This window comes from Mustela putorius, unplaced genomic scaffold (genome assembly GCF_011764305.1).
Source record: "Mustela putorius furo isolate JIRA1106 unplaced genomic scaffold, ASM1176430v1.1 tig00000224_pilon_pilon_pilon, whole genome shotgun sequence".
NCBI classification, from domain to species: Eukaryota; Metazoa; Chordata; class Mammalia; order Carnivora; family Mustelidae; genus Mustela; species Mustela putorius.
This window is the reverse complement of record NW_025421321.1, coordinates 25,220,290-25,237,546: the sequence shown is the minus strand read 5'-3', so window position 1 is coordinate 25,237,546 and position 17,257 is coordinate 25,220,290. Positions and strand designations below refer to the sequence as shown.

The 17,257-nt window shown below is 36.8% G+C and overlaps 1 protein-coding gene and 1 long non-coding RNA gene across 3 annotated transcripts in view; one reads left to right on the top strand and one right to left on the bottom strand.

The window, feature by feature from the left end:
* Positions 1-3,165: 3,165 nt before the first annotated feature.
* Positions 3,166-17,257, bottom strand: part of LOC106004474 — a 56,552-nt gene continuing 42,460 nt past the window's right edge. Inside the window, exon 6 of the long non-coding RNA XR_001177490.2 lies at positions 3,166-5,266. This is a non-coding gene — a long non-coding RNA (uncharacterized LOC106004474). The remainder of the gene's footprint in view (positions 5,267-17,257) is intronic.
* PNPT1 (polyribonucleotide nucleotidyltransferase 1) overlaps positions 4,677-17,257 on the top strand; it is a 47,124-nt gene continuing 34,543 nt past the window's right edge. The window contains exons 1-8 of one of the 2 annotated variants that reach the window (XM_004780302.3): positions 4,677-4,837; positions 11,955-12,015; positions 12,557-12,631; positions 13,328-13,433; positions 14,281-14,330; positions 15,358-15,421; positions 15,520-15,567; positions 16,468-16,581. In XM_004780302.3, the coding sequence (XP_004780359.1) occupies positions 4,677-4,837; positions 11,955-12,015; positions 12,557-12,631; positions 13,328-13,433; positions 14,281-14,330; positions 15,358-15,421; positions 15,520-15,567; positions 16,468-16,581 (679 nt within the window). The remainder of the gene's footprint in view (positions 4,838-11,954; positions 12,016-12,556; positions 12,632-13,327; positions 13,434-14,280; positions 14,331-15,357; positions 15,422-15,519; positions 15,568-16,467; positions 16,582-17,257) is intronic. The other variant, XM_045077858.1, reaches the window with a different exon arrangement.

The following is a 17,257-nucleotide window of genomic DNA, read 5'->3' as shown; positions in this document are numbered from 1 at the left end:
GAGTTCTATGCTCAAATCCAACAGTCTGTCAGCTACTCTCAAGTGTCTCAGACACTACATTTATGACCAATCTAAGCCTGGTAATAGTCTTAATTTCATACCTTTTGGTATCCAATTTATCAACAAGTCCTATTAATTCCAACACTAAAATATATTCCAAATCTCTCCATCCTTTCTCCTTTTTACCCTTGCCACCACATTATTCCTGATTTCTACACTTCTCTCTTATCATCCTCCAATCCATTTTAGGCTCAACAGCCAGAGGAATCATCTTAAAATGTAGACTAACTAGGTCATGCCACTTCCCTGTTTAAACTTTCCAGTGTCTTCCTCTTCTACCTTATCTTTGCTACATTCTTACTTACCACTTTCTAGCTACACTGGCTCTACCAAGTCCTCACAGAAGTCAAACTCTCTCCTAACTCAGGGACAACCCTACCCCCACAAGTCAATACTCCCTCCTGGCCCCCATGTTTCTGAACCCATCTCTTTATCATCTTTCAGGGCAGCTTAAATGTCTCCATGGAAAGGTTTTCCCTGACCACCATGTTTTCTTCCATCCCATTATTCCCTATCTTCTCACCTATTTTATTTCTATTCCCTATCTTCTCACCTAATTTATTTCCTTCTTACTATTAATTACACTCTAATTGTTCTTTTTGTTTTTGTTTGGTGTGTTTTTATCTGTCTCTCATACTAAACTTCAAGTTCCATAAAGCAGGAAGTATTATGCCCTAGGACCGTTTTGACACCCTCATATCCCCTCAGCCTAGCATGGTGCCTGGCATAAAGCAGGTATTTCATGGGCCAGGGACTATGCCAAGTTCCATAAAAATAAGATTGCACTTGAATCTCCCTAACAACCCTAAGAGGTATATATTTTTATCATATTCACTTTGCAAGTAAGGAAACTGAGACATAGAAAGGGTAAGCAACTTATCCAGGTGACAGGTGAGATTTGAACCTAGACAATCTGATGCCAGAGCCAGCACTTTTAACCACTACATAATACCTACTCCCACATGCATTTCCATGGACAAAACAATGACTGTATAAATTCATTACTAAAGTGGAAAAATAGACATACATTGTACCTACAGGTCAGAGAGGGGAAGTCAGAGATGTTAGTATTTACGGCTTCCAGTATTAAGACCAGAAGACTGTGCCAGACTGACACATTGGAAAGAATATGTATCAGGTACACAGAATCATACAGACACAGACGCAGGAGAGAGGGTTGTATGTTAGAGGGGAATGAGTACTTCATCTTCCTTGGATTACAAAATGAGAGGAAATGAAGAAAGAAAACAGGTAGTAAAAGTTGATGAAGCTAAATAGGGACAGTTGTAGTCAACACAAAGCAAAGATTAGGAAATGAATGAAGAAAATCAGAATGGAGACACAATTAGGTTCGTAATTTAGAAAGATCCCTCTGGCTACATCCTTCAAGAGAAAAAATTTTCGTAGACACCCTTGGTGTCCACTGATACTTTTTGTACAGATATATAACAAGCAAAAACTCCTTAATCTTGTACCTCTTATATAGTCATAAAACTAATTGTATATATTTTATAAGCCAAACTACAAACCAAATTAAATTTTAATTAATAGTAATTTAATGCAGTGATGTATTACTTAAATGAAATTGCTCCTCAGAGCCAGCAGTCGTATTAACTATTTTGACACACATTCATTGAAGTTTGAAGAAAAGAAAAAAGGAGATCTGAGAAATATTGCTGGTGAATTTAAATTATATCATCTTTAATGTCCTTCAGAAGTTATACGTAAAGAACTTCCTTTTAAATTATACTTTGGCTGTTGAACTATACTTGGCAGAACTATATTTCTAGAATGTGACATCTCAGATTGAACCTCAATGAATCATAGCTTCTATAAATACAACTGATGCTGGTAGGCTGAGTCCAGGGACCCAAAGAGGGTCTCCAGGACATGCTAAGGGGGTTCTTGGCTTCACGCAGCCAGCAGGAAGTGACAGCAGAGTTCACTGAACACACAGAGAGAGCAGATACAGATGGAGTATCTGGGAAACTCAGAAATGAAAGGAGCATGAGTCTCATCTCTGTTCAGGGTTTTTATTGAGGATTGTGGTCTGCTGTACATATATACTCTCAGGCATCCAGGAATCAGTTAGAATAAAGATAAGGGCCCAGGTGTTATTCATTGGAGCCAGAGGGTCTTGGCCTCAAAAAAATCCAGTGTTAATGGTCTGAAATATGCACACGATAGCTTTGAACAGTCATTCTCATCTGGTCTTTCCTCGGATGTTATCTATTCTAAAGAAATCATTAACTCTTTGTCCTTTACAAGGGAGACATACACTATTTGCATTCTGAGGCATGTATAAAGTGGAGGTGCACATCCTAGCAAGAACAGAAGCAGGGAAAGAGCAAAAGCCATGTTTTTATGGAGTCATTCAGTTTTCCTATCACACAACCACAAGAATTTAAACTTTTTATACTTCTGTTTCTCTGTTAATCTTAAAATGCTTAATGCAGAGTTGCTTTTAGGCAAACAGGGTGAGCAACAGAATGTAGAAAGGACCTGGAGCAACCTCTCACTGAATACAGACAGGCTGACCAGCCAAACCACACAAAAATATCCATTGGCCCTAATAACCAATGGGCTACTTACAACCAGGCATAGTTACCAAAAAAGAGAAAATTCCCTAAGTTGCACACCTCACCTTCCCCCTTTAAAAACAGCCTCCACCCACTGCCTCTTTGCAGACAGTCTCTTCTTTGCTGTCCTGCTCATTCTGCTGTTGCAGTGTAGTCACTAAACTCTCAGGTTCTGGCTTGGGTGAATCCTTTTATCACCCCCCGTCACTGACTTCCAACTGATCATTGTCCCACATTAAGAGAGACACCACACTTAATATAGGTGTGGATATAATATAGGTCTTAATATAGGTCTGGATCATCCTTATGACCACCTAATAATAAATTTCAACATGCACATCACCTTTAAATTTATTAAATAATTATTACCATATCAATTATTTGGGGTTGGTGTGAGGAAATAAGTGGACTTAATGTGTAAATACTGCTTCTCAGTATTTCCAGAGGGATGAAAGCGTAACAGATTCATGGGGCTCTACAGCAAAGAGGGTTTTTCAGTATTTCAAACAGGAAACTAGAGGGAAAATTAAGAAAAGTCTAGTCAAAGCTGAATCTGCCATTTATTGAGGCTGACAATGTTGGCAGGTACTGTGATAAACATCTTACATCATTTGTCACATTTAATCTTTACAAAAACCCTATGAGATTCATATTGGTATCCATTTCTACAAATGAGGAAACTGAGGCTTAGAGAGGTAGGGTCAGACAACTAGAAAACGGGCAGAGCTAAGATTGGGACGACTCAAGACTAACTTCAAGTTTATGCTCTGAACTATTAGGCAATACCACCTGATTGAAGTGATTAAATAGTACTTAAGTGCTTTATAAATCCAAAGCCATGTTGTATTATGGCAAGTAGATTATGATAGATTTGTCATTAGTACAGATTTCAATAGATTGGTCTGGAAAACACTGTAGTAATGGCGGTGAAGTCAAATGTAGAGGAAGAGGGAAAAAAAAACTTATTACTAAGTATCCCTAGCAGTGTTAGTAATAATTCCTTCTATTGACATGGACATTCCAAATAAGTATTAATATCTCATGAAAACCAAGGTGTCAGGGAACTGCTTTGCTACTAAATCATTTGTCTGTTTTAAGTTCAACATTTTTAGTTCTTAAAACCATGTTTGAGTGTATGTTGGATATTGTTGTTTGGATTTCTTTGAATGAAGGAGGTTATGATCTTAAAAGAGAAATAGGACCCTCATAATAAAAAAAAAAAAAAATTATCATTGATTCATTCAAGGAACCATATGAAGATGTTCTAACAGGATTAAAAGGGGTATAAAAGATTTACTACCTGAAAATTTATCCAATTCAAATTCCAAAAACTACTTTTCTTCATTTTCCCAAAACATTTCTTTTAAATAGTAGCTGGCATTTTGCATTTAATAAGAGTTGGTTTAAAAAATAACGACACTTGATCAAAAGGGGCAGAGAAATGAGTTGCTGAATACTAACAATAGAGAGGAACATGAATAACAAATGATGTCAAAGATCTAAAATGATGATATAGGTCATTAAGAAGTGAAATTAACTTACTAGAAATAAATTAACATAAACCTTTGCTGTACTATTTGTGTGAAATTTATAAAATAAAAATCAAGGCAGAGGAGAGAAGAGAGAGATCTCTTTCCATGGTCCACTACACAAATTCTCCTCTAATTCTCAGTTCACAGAAGCCAAATAATAATATTTTGTCTAATGACTTCTATCACTACTATATTTACTCTACTTGTTCAACATTTGCATCATTCTGGGACTTTCTTTTAAATTACGATAGCACACACATACACAAAAGGCATTAATTTTCCAATTGCCTTTCACTGGCAGGTACTTAAACAGGAAAGAGAAGTTATCACAATTGCGTTCGGATAGTTTTGACCCTCTCTAGTCTTCGTAGAAAGCGACGAAGGTATCCGCTTCCCCGGAGTTCCCCAAGCCCCGCACCACGGAAACGAAACTGCATCAGACTCCGCCCCACCGTCAGAGAGAGCCAATCAGGGTACAGCCCGGGGTGATCGCGTGCCGGGTGTCATGGCGGCCTGCAGGCATTGCTGCTCGTGCCTCCGACTTCGGCCGCTTTGCGATGGTCCCTCTCGTCTGCCAGGGCGGGATCGGACGCTCACCCAGCTACAGGTGCGAGCTCTGTGGGGTGGCGCGAGGTTCCGATCTGTGGCTGTGGATTTAGGCAGCAGGTAAGGAACAACGTGCGTCCTGTGCCCTTTAACAAGGCGTCCCGTCCAGGCAGCCCGAGGTACATTGATTTCCCAGCCTAGGAATCTGGCAGCGCGGGTCTCATTTACCCCTCTTTACCCCAAACCTAAATGCCAGATTTCTGGCTTTTTTGGATTTGGGGTATGTCTTTCGGGATTTAGTGTATGTCTCCTGGCACCATTCTCCTTCCCGCACTGTTTCAGCCTCGTGTCCTTTGCTTCTCGGTCCTCCTTTTTACCCCTTTCCGGCTCCTTTCTCCAGCTGAGTCAGTCCACCTGACTTTCGTCGCCTTTATTTGCGGACACTCGGACTCTGTAGTGGGAAACATTTCACTTCAGGATATGGAGTTGACAGTGGATGCGTGCGTCATCAAATCCAATTTATTCCGTAAATGCATGGTCAGTATGACCCTGGGTAGGAAGGAAAGGAAAACTTCAATTTATTGAACGCTAGTTACATGATACACGCCTTTTAAACCTGCAGTAAAGGTGCTTTTACCTTATTTCATGGTTCAAACAGAAGCTCAAAAAGGTTAGCTTTCTCAGAGTCACCTACTTTGAGACTATGTGGATTTTGCTTCTCTCCAAGCGCATACTTTTTCCATGAGTCCGTTTGCCATAATTCATGTCTAAAATCTCTTTTTAGGGACGCCTGGGTGGCTCAGTCGGTTAAGCGTCTGCCTTCCCCTCAGTCAGGTCATGATCCCAGGATCCTCGGATTCTCCTTGCTGGGTGGGTGGGGGAGTAGGAAGAACCTGCTGCTCCCCTTGCCTGTGCTCTAGTGCTGCCTCTTTCTCTGACAAAGAAATAAAATCTTAAAAAAAAAAAAAATCACTTTTTAAAAACAGATTTTTAGAGTAAATGAAATTGCTAATGCTTACTTTATATATCTACATTTTTCATGGGTACTTTAAAATCTTTGACCCTGTGTGTACAAAACCCAAAAATCTGCCACTGATTACAGGTCTTCCTAACTTACTGAATGACTGATCCTGAACAAGTTACTTTTTTGTCACAAAATGAGACTGGCCTAGGTCAAGGGTCAATTTTTTCTGTCAGGGGCCAGATGTAAATACTTTAGGCTTTGTGTGCTGCATACTGTCATATATTGGTGTATGTTTACAAACTCTTTAAAAATGTAAAAAAGAAAAGAAAGAAATAGCTGAAAGTCTGTACAGAAACAGGCTATATACTTTGTTGATCCCCAGACTAGATGACCTCTAAGGCTCTTTCCACCTCTGGCATTCTCTGATTCTGATTTTTTTTTTTTTAAAGATTTTATTTATTTATTTGACAGAGAGAGATCACAAGCAGGCAGAGAGGCAGGCAGAGAGAGAGAGAGAGGGAAGCAGGCTCCCTGCTGAGCAGAGAGCCCGACTCGGGACTCGATCCCAGGACCATTAGATCATGACCCGAGCCGAAGGCAGCAGCTTAACCCACTGAACCACCCAGGTGCCCCTCTGATTCTGATTTTTTGAGGGAGAAAATCTCTCTTCCATTTTTCAGTAACGTATCATTCTTTGAATAAATGCCTCAGAACAAACACCTGCTGTGCAATAAACAGACTTTTTTTAACAGACTCAAAGCAATGGTAGTAGCCCCTGCTTCCCAAATTTTCCATAATCTACTTTAAATATTTCATTTATCAGTAAACCTGGATCTCTTGTAGTTAGTTCTTGAACCTGTGTCATATGTTGCAACAACTAGATTCCTACATATCATACCTTCTGGGTAAATCAATTCTTTCATCTTTGTATTAGGTGTTTTTTTTTTTTTTTTTGCAACATTTATTGAATTTGACTACTATATGCCATTCACTTTATACTCATTACCATGTGTATTATATACAGCGCTTTAGGAAACTATATACTATTGTGTTTTTCAAATGCTGTACTTAATACTCAGAGTAGCCTTTGAGGCAACTGTTTAATTTTCAGTTCAACAAGCTTTTATTGAGCATCTGCTGTGTACAGGGCACTGTAGATACAGATTCTGATAGGGAGTAAGATAAACACAGCTGCTAGGAAAATCACTGTGAGAGAGGTGTGAATGGGGTGCCAAAGGAGCACAAAGGCATTTCTATCCCACCCTAAATCTTGTCATGGGAGGTGAATCTTGAAGGAGGAGGAGAAGGAATTAGCAAGGAGAAAGTGGAAGTGCAATTACAGGCAGGTGACAGTGCTTTTGAGTAACTACAAATAACTCACTGTGTATGAAGCAATAGGTGAAATGTGAATTTAGCATCAAAGGAAGGCCAAGTGACAGGCAGAGGCTGAATCCTAAAGATATTTGGGGGTTTTGTTTGTTTGTTGTTGTTGTAGTGAATTTTTTTCATTGGAAGTTGGATTTTACAGTTACATTCTACAGATGTTTCTTTCTTTTTTTTTTTTTTTTTTAAAGATTTTATTGTTTATTTGACAGAGAGAGAGATCACAAGCAGGCAGAGAGGCAGGCAGAGAGAGGAGGAAGAAGGCTCTCCACAGAGCAGAGAGCCCGATGCAGGGCTCGATCCCAGGACCCTGAGATCATGACCCGAGCCGAAGGCAGCGGCTTAACCCACTGGCGCCCTTCTACAGATGTTTCTAAAAATGTTTTTTTAGAACATCTCTCTCCCTGGAGTTGTACTTCCTGTGGCAGCTGACTCTGTTCAAACTTCTCATCGTTTTTCCACGTTTTTCCCACCCTTCTTCCCACCAATAGAATCTCACTACTCATCTTAATCCTTTTTATTTAATGTTTTCAAGTATTTTTTTGTATTAGTTATTCATTCACATTAGGTAAACATTCACATGGCTCAACATTTTAAAAGGCTCAGAAATCTCCTTCCGTAGCCACCCAAAGGCCTGTGTGTTATCAATCGTGTCTGTATCTGGAGATATTTTACATGTAAAATACTGAAGAGTAAATTGATGAGGTAAAATCAATATATATAAAAGTAGTAAGTTTGCACCAAAAACAGAACTAAAAGTGCATGAACAGGAAAAGTTACATAGGTCAGTTAACACCAGCTGAGATCATGAGATATAATGAAAAGTAACCGCCTGGTTCTCTGTGTAATATAAATTGTATATACCTGGGAGAAAAACAGTTCAAATCAGGGCAATCACCAAGTTAGGACCATAGGACTATCTGGTGGGTGCGCTAGGAACCCTACTGAAGACACTGAGTAGACTCAACAAAGGGAACAAAGAAGGCAGGAGAATGTGGTGTTTGAATAAATATATAAATCCAAGTGTTGTTTGAATAAGCATATAAATGGAAGTGTACATGTATGAGAATATCTAGGGGTACTGCAGGCCTATTTGTTTTTCTCACTGGTTCAATCAGTTCCCACTGTAAATAGGTCAGCTGTAGAAGCTTAACAGTGTTTCCTCAGCTTCACTTCTCTGCCTGCTGATAAAATTGGGAAGGGCTGCTTAGCAGAGGAGTGGGTCACGTACTCCTTGCCTCAAGCTTTTTATGTGTGCTCTCTTTGGTACACTGCTGGTCCCTGCATAGGTGGGGCCATGTGACTGCTGTTCACCAGTGGAACCTAATAAAAAGTGATATATGTCATTTGCAGACTGAAGTATTTTATTCCAGTGATGCTTACCATTATTCAGAAAGAACCCATGTTCTTAACCTCTGTTCTCTACTGCCTTCTTTTGGTCCCCTGTACAAATTATATCTCCATTAAAGAATAAAGACTTATTATCACTGAGGATATGCAAAAGAATATGCCACCGTGGGCAATCTCAAAAATTCTGGGTCCAGATCCCCATTAATGGAATAGAACTAGAGCTTTCACAGCTCCTCTTCACGGTCTTGGGGTCACGTCAATTTACTTTAGAGAATACTCCCCTTTCTTTCACAGGAATCACTCAATTTACATTTTTGGATGAAATGCCAATTCCTTTTAGGTCTTGAGAAGTACTGGTAGCATATTCTTACTCCAGAGTAAACAAAATTTCAAGACCGCAAATTTACATTTTACACATAAAACCTTGATACTGATTTTAGCTATAGGTTGGTGGGACTTCGCTTGAGTCTACACTATGTGACTGGCTCTGAGCATCTCATTCCCTCCACATACTATGCCAGCTCAAGCCTTATCTCTGCACTTCCTCATTCCATCTATCAGGGTAGACCCGTTTTTATTGTAGGCTGTCATCACAACATCTGTGTTGAACAGTAACAGAAATCCATCTAGAATTTCTCAGATATTTCTTGTGGTTAAAATCAATTTTTCAAAGTTATGATTGAGTACAAGTATACATGCTTTTTTTTGCTTTCAATTTTAACAAAATGAGTCTATCTGAATAGATAAATACGCTTTTCATGAACTAAGGCTTCTGACAGAAGTGTTTAATGGGTAGAAATATTGAGTTATCTCTTTATCCCTTTTGCATATGAAGGAGAGGGTGGGCAGGGCATTAGCATGTGCGTATGTGTGTATGTATGTGTATTCAGCACTGGACCATGATAGAATGTTTCTGAAGCAGGCTTCATAGGACAGAACATCTTTCTCGGTATCTTCAGGAGTCACTGAGTTGGTTTGGCTTCACAAAATTCTTATGAATTTTGGTTTTTTTAACAAATTTTGCTGATCTGTTTCAAGCCTTAAGTAACCTCTTTTTGTACTCTGCAGAAGCTGGGGAATAAGGCTGATAATACCACCTATTTAATATCTATAAAGACCACTTTGTTAATATATAATTTCCATACTGTACAATTTACCCATTTAAAATGTACTATTCGCAGTGTTGCAGCCATCACCACAATCAATTTTAGGACGTTTTCATCACCCCCAAAAGAAATCTCAGGCCCATTAGCAGTAACTTCCCATTTCTACCCTATCTCCATAGCCCCAGGCAGCTACTAATCTAGAGAATTTTTGTCTCTATGGATTTGCCTCTTGTGAGCATTTCATAAAATAGAATCAATGGTGTTTGGTCTCCTGTGAGTCTTCTTTCATTTATTATGTTTTTTTTTTAAAGGTTTGAAAATTCTTTTGTGTTTTTTTTTTTAAGATTTTGTTTATTTATTTGCCAGAGATTGCGAGAGAGCACAAGCAGGTGTGAGAGGCAGAGGCAGAGGGAGAAGCAGCCTCCCTGCTGACCAAAGAACCCTATGTGGGACTTGATCTCAGGACCCTGGGATCTTGACCTGAGCCAAAGGCAGATGCTTAAATGGCTAAGCCACCCAGGTGTCCCCAGTTACTATGTTTGTAAGCTATATCCATGTTGTAACACATAGCAATACTGCATTTTTTTTTGAAGATTTATTTATTTTTAGAGAGAGGGAGAGATAAAACACAAGAGTCGGGGAGGGGGAGAGGGAGAATATCTTTCAAGCAGACTGCCTGTTGAGTGAGGTGCCTGATTTGGGGGAGGGGGTTGAGAGGGCTTGATCCCATGACTCATGAGATCACAACCTGAGTGGAAACCAAGAGTTGGGACACTGAACCAACTGAGCCATCTAGGTACCCCAATACTTCCATTTTTTAAATGGCTTAATAATATTCCATTGTATGCACTGAGACCACATTTTTTTTGTTCATTCATCAGTGGATATACATTTTGATTGTTTCCATTTGGGAGCCATATGAATAATGCTGTGGCTATGAATGTTCCTATGCAAATTTTTGCATGGACATAAAAAGTTTTAATTTCTCTTGGCATTTGCTTTGGAGGAGAATTGCTGGATCATTTGGCAACTTATGTGTTTAACCTACTGAGGAACTGCCAGATTATTTCGCAAGGGAGATGTACTATTTTATATTTCCACAAATACTGTATGAGGGTTCTAGTTTCTCCATAGCCTCACCAACACTTGTTATTGATCTGTTTTACTACACATCATAGTAGATGTGAAGTAATATCACATTATGGTTTTGATTTGCATTTCCCTATGTACATGAGCATATTTTCATGTACTTAACTGGATATTTAGTAAATTTTCTTTGTATATAGACTTCTATTCAAATCCTTCACCAATTTTAAAATTAGGTTGGTGTTTTTATTTGGTTATAAGTATTCTTTACATATTCTAGATACAAGTCCCTTGTTAGATATGTGATTTGCAAATATTTTCTTTTATTCTGTGGGTTTTCTTTCACTTTCTTGATATCCCTTGAACCAAGAAAATTTTTTTTTTTTTTTTTTTTTTTTTTTAAAGATTTTATTTATTTATTTGACAGAGAGAGATCACAAGTAAGCAGAGAGGAAGGCAGAGAGAGAGAGGGAAGCAGGCTCCCTGCTGAGCAGAGAGCCCGATGCGGGACTCGATCCCAGGACCCTGAGATCATGACCTGAGCCGAAGGCAGTGGCTTAACCCACTGAGCCACCCAGGCGCCCGAACCAAGAAAATTTTTAATTTTGATAAAGGACAGTTTATTTTTTCTTCTGTCACTTGTGCTTTTGATGTCATATATAAGGCATTGTCTAACCCGAGTTTATGAAGATTTACTCCTATGTGTTTTCCTAAGAATCTTTACTCCTATGTGTTTTCCTAGCTCTTACATTTAGGTTCATACTACATTTTGAATTAATTTTTATTTTTAGTATGAGGAAGGAGATCCAACTTTATTAACTTGTCTGCATATGGATACCTAGTTGTCTCAGCACCACTGGTTGTAAAGGCTATTCTTCCCCACCTCCACCCCACTGACTTGTCTTGGCACCATTGTTGAACATGAATGTCTTTGCAGGACAATATTTATATTTTGTCCTGAAAGTACTAGGGATACTTCAAAGGATTTTAAGTAGAGAAATGATCTTATTTGTCTGTCAAAAGGCTACTTTTATCAACAAGGGATGAGAGACTAAATGAAGGTTATAAATGGGTATTAATATTTAAGAACAACTTCTCTACCCCCAAAGTATTTTATCTTTCATTCATTTTTCTCCTGTGCCTTCTTTATTTTTCCTTAAGTAGCTCTTAAATTCCCTGGTACTTTTAATAACAATTGTGAACTCTATCCCTTTTTTAACTTGTTTTTTGCTGGGTGGGGGCCTGTGTGGCTTGGTTCTTCTGTTAGAATCTTTGATTATTTTATACTGAACTGCGATTTGTATTGATGACCTAAGTCCTTTTGTAATGAATTTTTATTTTTAAACAGAAAACTAGAAATATCCTCTGGAAAGCTGGCCAGATTTGCAGATGGCTCTGCGGTAGTACAGGTAAAAAGTCCAGATTTTTAAATTTTCATCTTAAAAATGCTTATGGAGACCGCTCCTGACTATCTTTACAACATCATGTCACTTATTAGAATTGTGGTACTGTAAGCCATTTCTGGTTTCAGAACCATTCCAGAGAACCAGGGAGTCAGGGGGCTGGATTTACTAAGTGACTTAAGATATGTTTGAAACTTGGGCTTCTGTTTTGTTCTGATAATAAATTCTGTAATACTACTCTAGAGAAAGTGATTTTACTATTTTCTTTAATTGTGATAAGTGAGAAATTTTTCTTTGTACGTAGCCTAAATTTCTTCTTAAGTAGTAGAAAATACGATTGCTTGTGACTAAGCATATTAGCCTTTTCTTGATCTCATAGAAGGGATCAAGATTTGACTAGTGATGAATTATTTTCATTTTAATTGTGTTCATGGAATAACAGTTCTCTTCCCTTGTATTTAACTGGAGCAAGGATTCACTCACTCACTACTTAGATGTTAATGTCTGTTTTTTAAGGAATTTGCCTGTGTTGTTATTTATGTTTAAGTCAGGTGACACTGCGGTGATGGTCACAGCGGTCAGTAAAACAAAACCTTCACCTTCCCAGTTCATGCCTTTGGTGGTAAGTATTTGTTGATTTATCTGAACAGTAATATGGCATAAATGTAGAGTTTGTAATATTTTTGTCTAATGTCTAACGAATACACAGTGTAAACTTCATACAACAAAGGATTTTCTTTTGTAGTTTGAGTCATTAAAAGAATTTAGACTGACTGCTTCATAATCAATTCTCATATTAGTAGTAAGCTGCTTTGAAATGGCCAGGTTGATAAGAACAGTGAAATGCATGAAGATTTTGATGTTGAATAGCAGTGAATTCATTGCTCTCATAGGTTTCCCTTCAGTATGAGTTTGCAAGTATATGTTTGGTGAGAAGAAAGGAGTGCTTTAGGAGTTTATGGCTTTTTTCTGTTATGAAAACAGAAATGCAATTTTATGTAACAGAGTTGATACAAAAAAGGGAATGTTTTATTTGACCAGAATAAGCCACTGTGGGCAATAATAAGGCTGTGTAGTTTACTGCTAAGTGGAAGACTTTTTAAAAATCAGTTTACTGAAATATTTCTATCACAGTTTTCCCTTCGCAAAGAGATATGAAATGCTAAAAGTAAATAAAATATCCTTATTTCTTAATCTGGACCATGTTGTTAGCAACCTCAGGATAATTAGTACATATACAGTGGTTCTTGGGGAATAGTTTGTTGCCATAAAAAGGAGTCAAATGAACTTCATTTTTTTTTTTTTCATACTATCTCAGGTTGACTATAGACAGAAGGCTGCTGCAGCAGGTAGAATTCCCACAAACTATCTCAGAAGAGAGATTGGATCTTCTGATAAAGAAATTCTTACAAGTCGAGTAATAGGTAAGATAGTAAGATAAAGGCATTAACTCTGTTACACCTGTGTTAGTATTTCTTCTATCTATATTTACAGTTCTCTTAAATTTTCTTCCATTACATTAACACTACCTGAGATTATTTACTTTTTATATCCCCTCACTCAGATATGGGCTCCAGCAAAGAAAAAACTGTTTATTCACTACTGAATCCTGGGTACTTGTTATACTACCTGACACAGAATAGGCATTCAGTAAATATATGTCATGAAATGAATGAATCTCTATTGAGCATATAAACTCTGTGGCTCTTGCCCCTACTGTTCAGTTCAGTCTATCCCTAGTATTCATTTTCATATTCATCGCAGTAAATTTTGAAAGCATTATATTCATCAACTACTGAAATAAGGCCCATAATCTTTCAAATCTTTGACATCCTTAATATTGTGGGATCATTTGAGTTTATAGCTCTTCTATAAGGAAATGGTTACTTTGTGTAAATTTATATGCATTTTTCAGACATAAAATACCAAGGAAAGATTTCTTTTGGTCTCTTGCTGGTCTTAAGTCTCTTTACTTGGCTTATATATGTAACTAATGCCTATGGAACCAGAATGAAAAACTGCTCCCCAGTTTTAGACTTGTTTGTTGTGCCCTGCTAGTTTTTTGTTACTAGGACAGGATATACATTAATTGAATCATTGACATTTATCTATGACCCCTTCAGCAAATCAGCCCAAGGAAATTTTTTTTTAATATACTGAACAGCTAGCTATATTATTTTTCAGCCTGATGTTTAATAGGAGAAAAAGATAAACTGTAAAGCAACTCTTGTCAGTACTATTTAGTGTCTTTTCTTTTTTTTCTTTTGGCAGATCGTTCAATTAGACCTCTCTTTCCAGCTGGTTACTTTTATGATACACAGGTATATTCTGCTTTAGGTTTATTTGTTTCTAAATCAATAAAAAATTAATGAATTTCTATAATACTTCCTAGGCTAAACATTAGAACACAAAATAAGAATTTTTGGTAATGCTATTTTATATTAAGCTAATTTTTTAAAACATTAATAATTTTAAAAATTAATACTTATTCAGTGTCATTTTGAGTTGATACCTGAATTATGAGTAGGAGTTAGCCAACCTACGAGTGTGGGGGAAACATTCTGAACAGATGGAATGGGAAGCACAAAAGCCCAAAGGCAGGAAACAAACTGGTGATTTTTAAAGTTTAGAGTAATTGAGGAAGGAGGGGACAGACCCTTCAGACCCTGTTGTCATATTAGTGTCAGAGGCTAGGACAATTGATACAAACTAGTCTTTACTACCTATTTTACTGGGTCCTCTAAACTTCTACTTTATTATATTTTGGTATTTTTGTGAATATTATTCTCTTTCAGAATAATGACCCATATTTTAATAAACTTCTACTTGTTTCATAAAAATAAATATGCTTTGCAGATACGCCTTTGCAAGGATGTCACTGCCTCAGTAGTTTTTTTTTCTTTTTTTAGTTAAGTTGTTTTCTTAAGTACATGACATAGGCATATTATTGCAGTAGAAAGGAATTCATCATTTTGTTTTCTATATGCTGAGCAGAAAACAATATTTTTTATGTAATAGAAATAGCTAACATTTACTGAATATTTTCAACATGCCCAGTATTGTAAATGCTTTACAAATATTATTTCCTATAATTTTCAGAAAACCTTTTAAGAAAATGCTATTATTTTTCCCTTTTAAAAATGAGAAACTTTTGAGGCTTAAGTAATTTGCCATAGTCAACCATGTATTTAGTTAAATGATAGCCAGAAATAAGGGGTTTGACTACAAAGCATATGCTTTTAAACACATAGGGCTCCTTTATGTTAGACCAAGATTTAGCCAAAATGATAGTCCTCCTAAATCAAGTAGATTTTTTTTAAGTACTCTGAATTTTTTCCCTTGTACCAGGTACTTTGTAATCTGTTGGCAGTAGATGGTGTTAATGAACCTGATATTTTAGCAATTAATGGTGGTAAGTATACAAATCAAGATTAAAATTATCATGGTCTTTTTAAAGGAATGAAATCTTTTTACTTCAGTTCTTTTTTTTTTTTTTTTCTTTTTTTTAAGCTTCTGTAGCTCTCTCATTATCAGATATTCCTTGGAATGGACCTATTGGTAAGTTAAGATTTGAAAATAAAAAACATTATGTTTTTTCTTGAAATACTAGTGAGCATGCTATAGCAAGAGCATAGATTAATTAGCTCTGACTTATTATCTCATAGGGAGTTTAATTAGATGATATTCTAAGACTCCTTTCAGCTCAAGATATTTTCATTTTTGCCTTAGGTTTTGTTTTTGATAACAAAATGTTATGGTGTTAGAGACTTTATGTTCCTAGATACTTTGACTTCTTAATTGTCTCTGTTTGAGGACTTTTGTTGTGGGGGGAGTGGGGATAGGAAATTGTTATAGTATATGGTCTTTCAGGATAAAACAAATATGTTTATAACTTACATCTCTTACAAATTGTAATCATGAAATATAAAAATGATTCATCAAGTAACTTCTGAATATCCTAAATATCAGATACTAAGTTAAGAACTGAAGGAAGAAAGGCAGTCTAGGAATAGTTCTTGCTTTCAGTGTAAGTAGGGGAAATAAAAAAATAATTATTTATGAACAGTATTATAAAGCTATAGTAAAAATGATAGAGAAAGGTATGTTTAGTCTTTGAAATCATGTTGTCAAGGAGGGCTTCTCAGAGTACTCAACATTAAATTGAACCTTAGTAGGATCAAATGGTAAGCATTTGCCTTGGAAAAAGTATAGTCTAGCTTGGGAAAAGAACACGAGCATAATCACAGAAGTATGGAAAAACTAATGTATCTCAGCAGCACAGTATCTAGTGAGGCTAGGTAGGGTGAGGTAGGATGTTCTATGGGCCTTAAAAACCATAGTAAAAATATGGATTTTATTATAGTCACAATTAAAGATAGGGATCAAAGCTATCACTGGGATAGTGTCTTGAAAACAGACTTTTTATTACACAACTGCCAGTATTTTGATGTATTTTAGGGGCAGTGAGAATAGGAATGATCGATGGAGAATGTGTTATTAATCCAACACGGAAAGAAATGTCTTCTAGTACTTTAAATTTAGTGGTTGCTGGAGCACCTAAAAGTCAAATTGGTAAGTAATTTAAGTAGTACATTTGTTCTGGATTTTAAGTGTAAGTTCTGGTTTCTTAAAAATGCATTTATATTCTTCTATGTATGTGTATCTTGTCACTTAACCATAAAGATTTTTGTTCTGTTTTATTGCTGTCCTATTTTGGTGGTGCTCTTGCTTCATATCAAACAATACCTGAAATTACAGAATGCGATACAGCCTGAAATTACAGAATGTGATATATCCTTGGCTGGCTCAGTTGGTTAAGCATCTGCCTTTGGCTCAGGTCATGATACCAGGTTCCTGGGATTGAGTCCTGTATCGGGCTCCTTCCTCAGTGAGGAACCTGCTTCTCCCTCTGCCTGCTGTACCCCTGCTTGTGTGCTCTCTCTGACAAATAAAATCTTAAAGAAAAAAAAAAAATTAGAATGTGATATAATTTTACTTGAAATATATAAAAATCTTTATTTACCAAGACAATTCTGGTAATTATTTTTAAACTAATAAGCTAGTCTAAAAATTGAATTTCTAAATCTGGTAATAAATTGTTTTAATAGTTTAAATATGTTAATTTATCTAATTCATCATTCAGTGCTTGTTTAATGTCCTTTGAGAAAAAGGTGACCTGTTTCTGCAAGGTAGAAAACTTGTAAGAAATGCACTGACCATAGGTTACCCTCACTCCTTGTAATAAAAA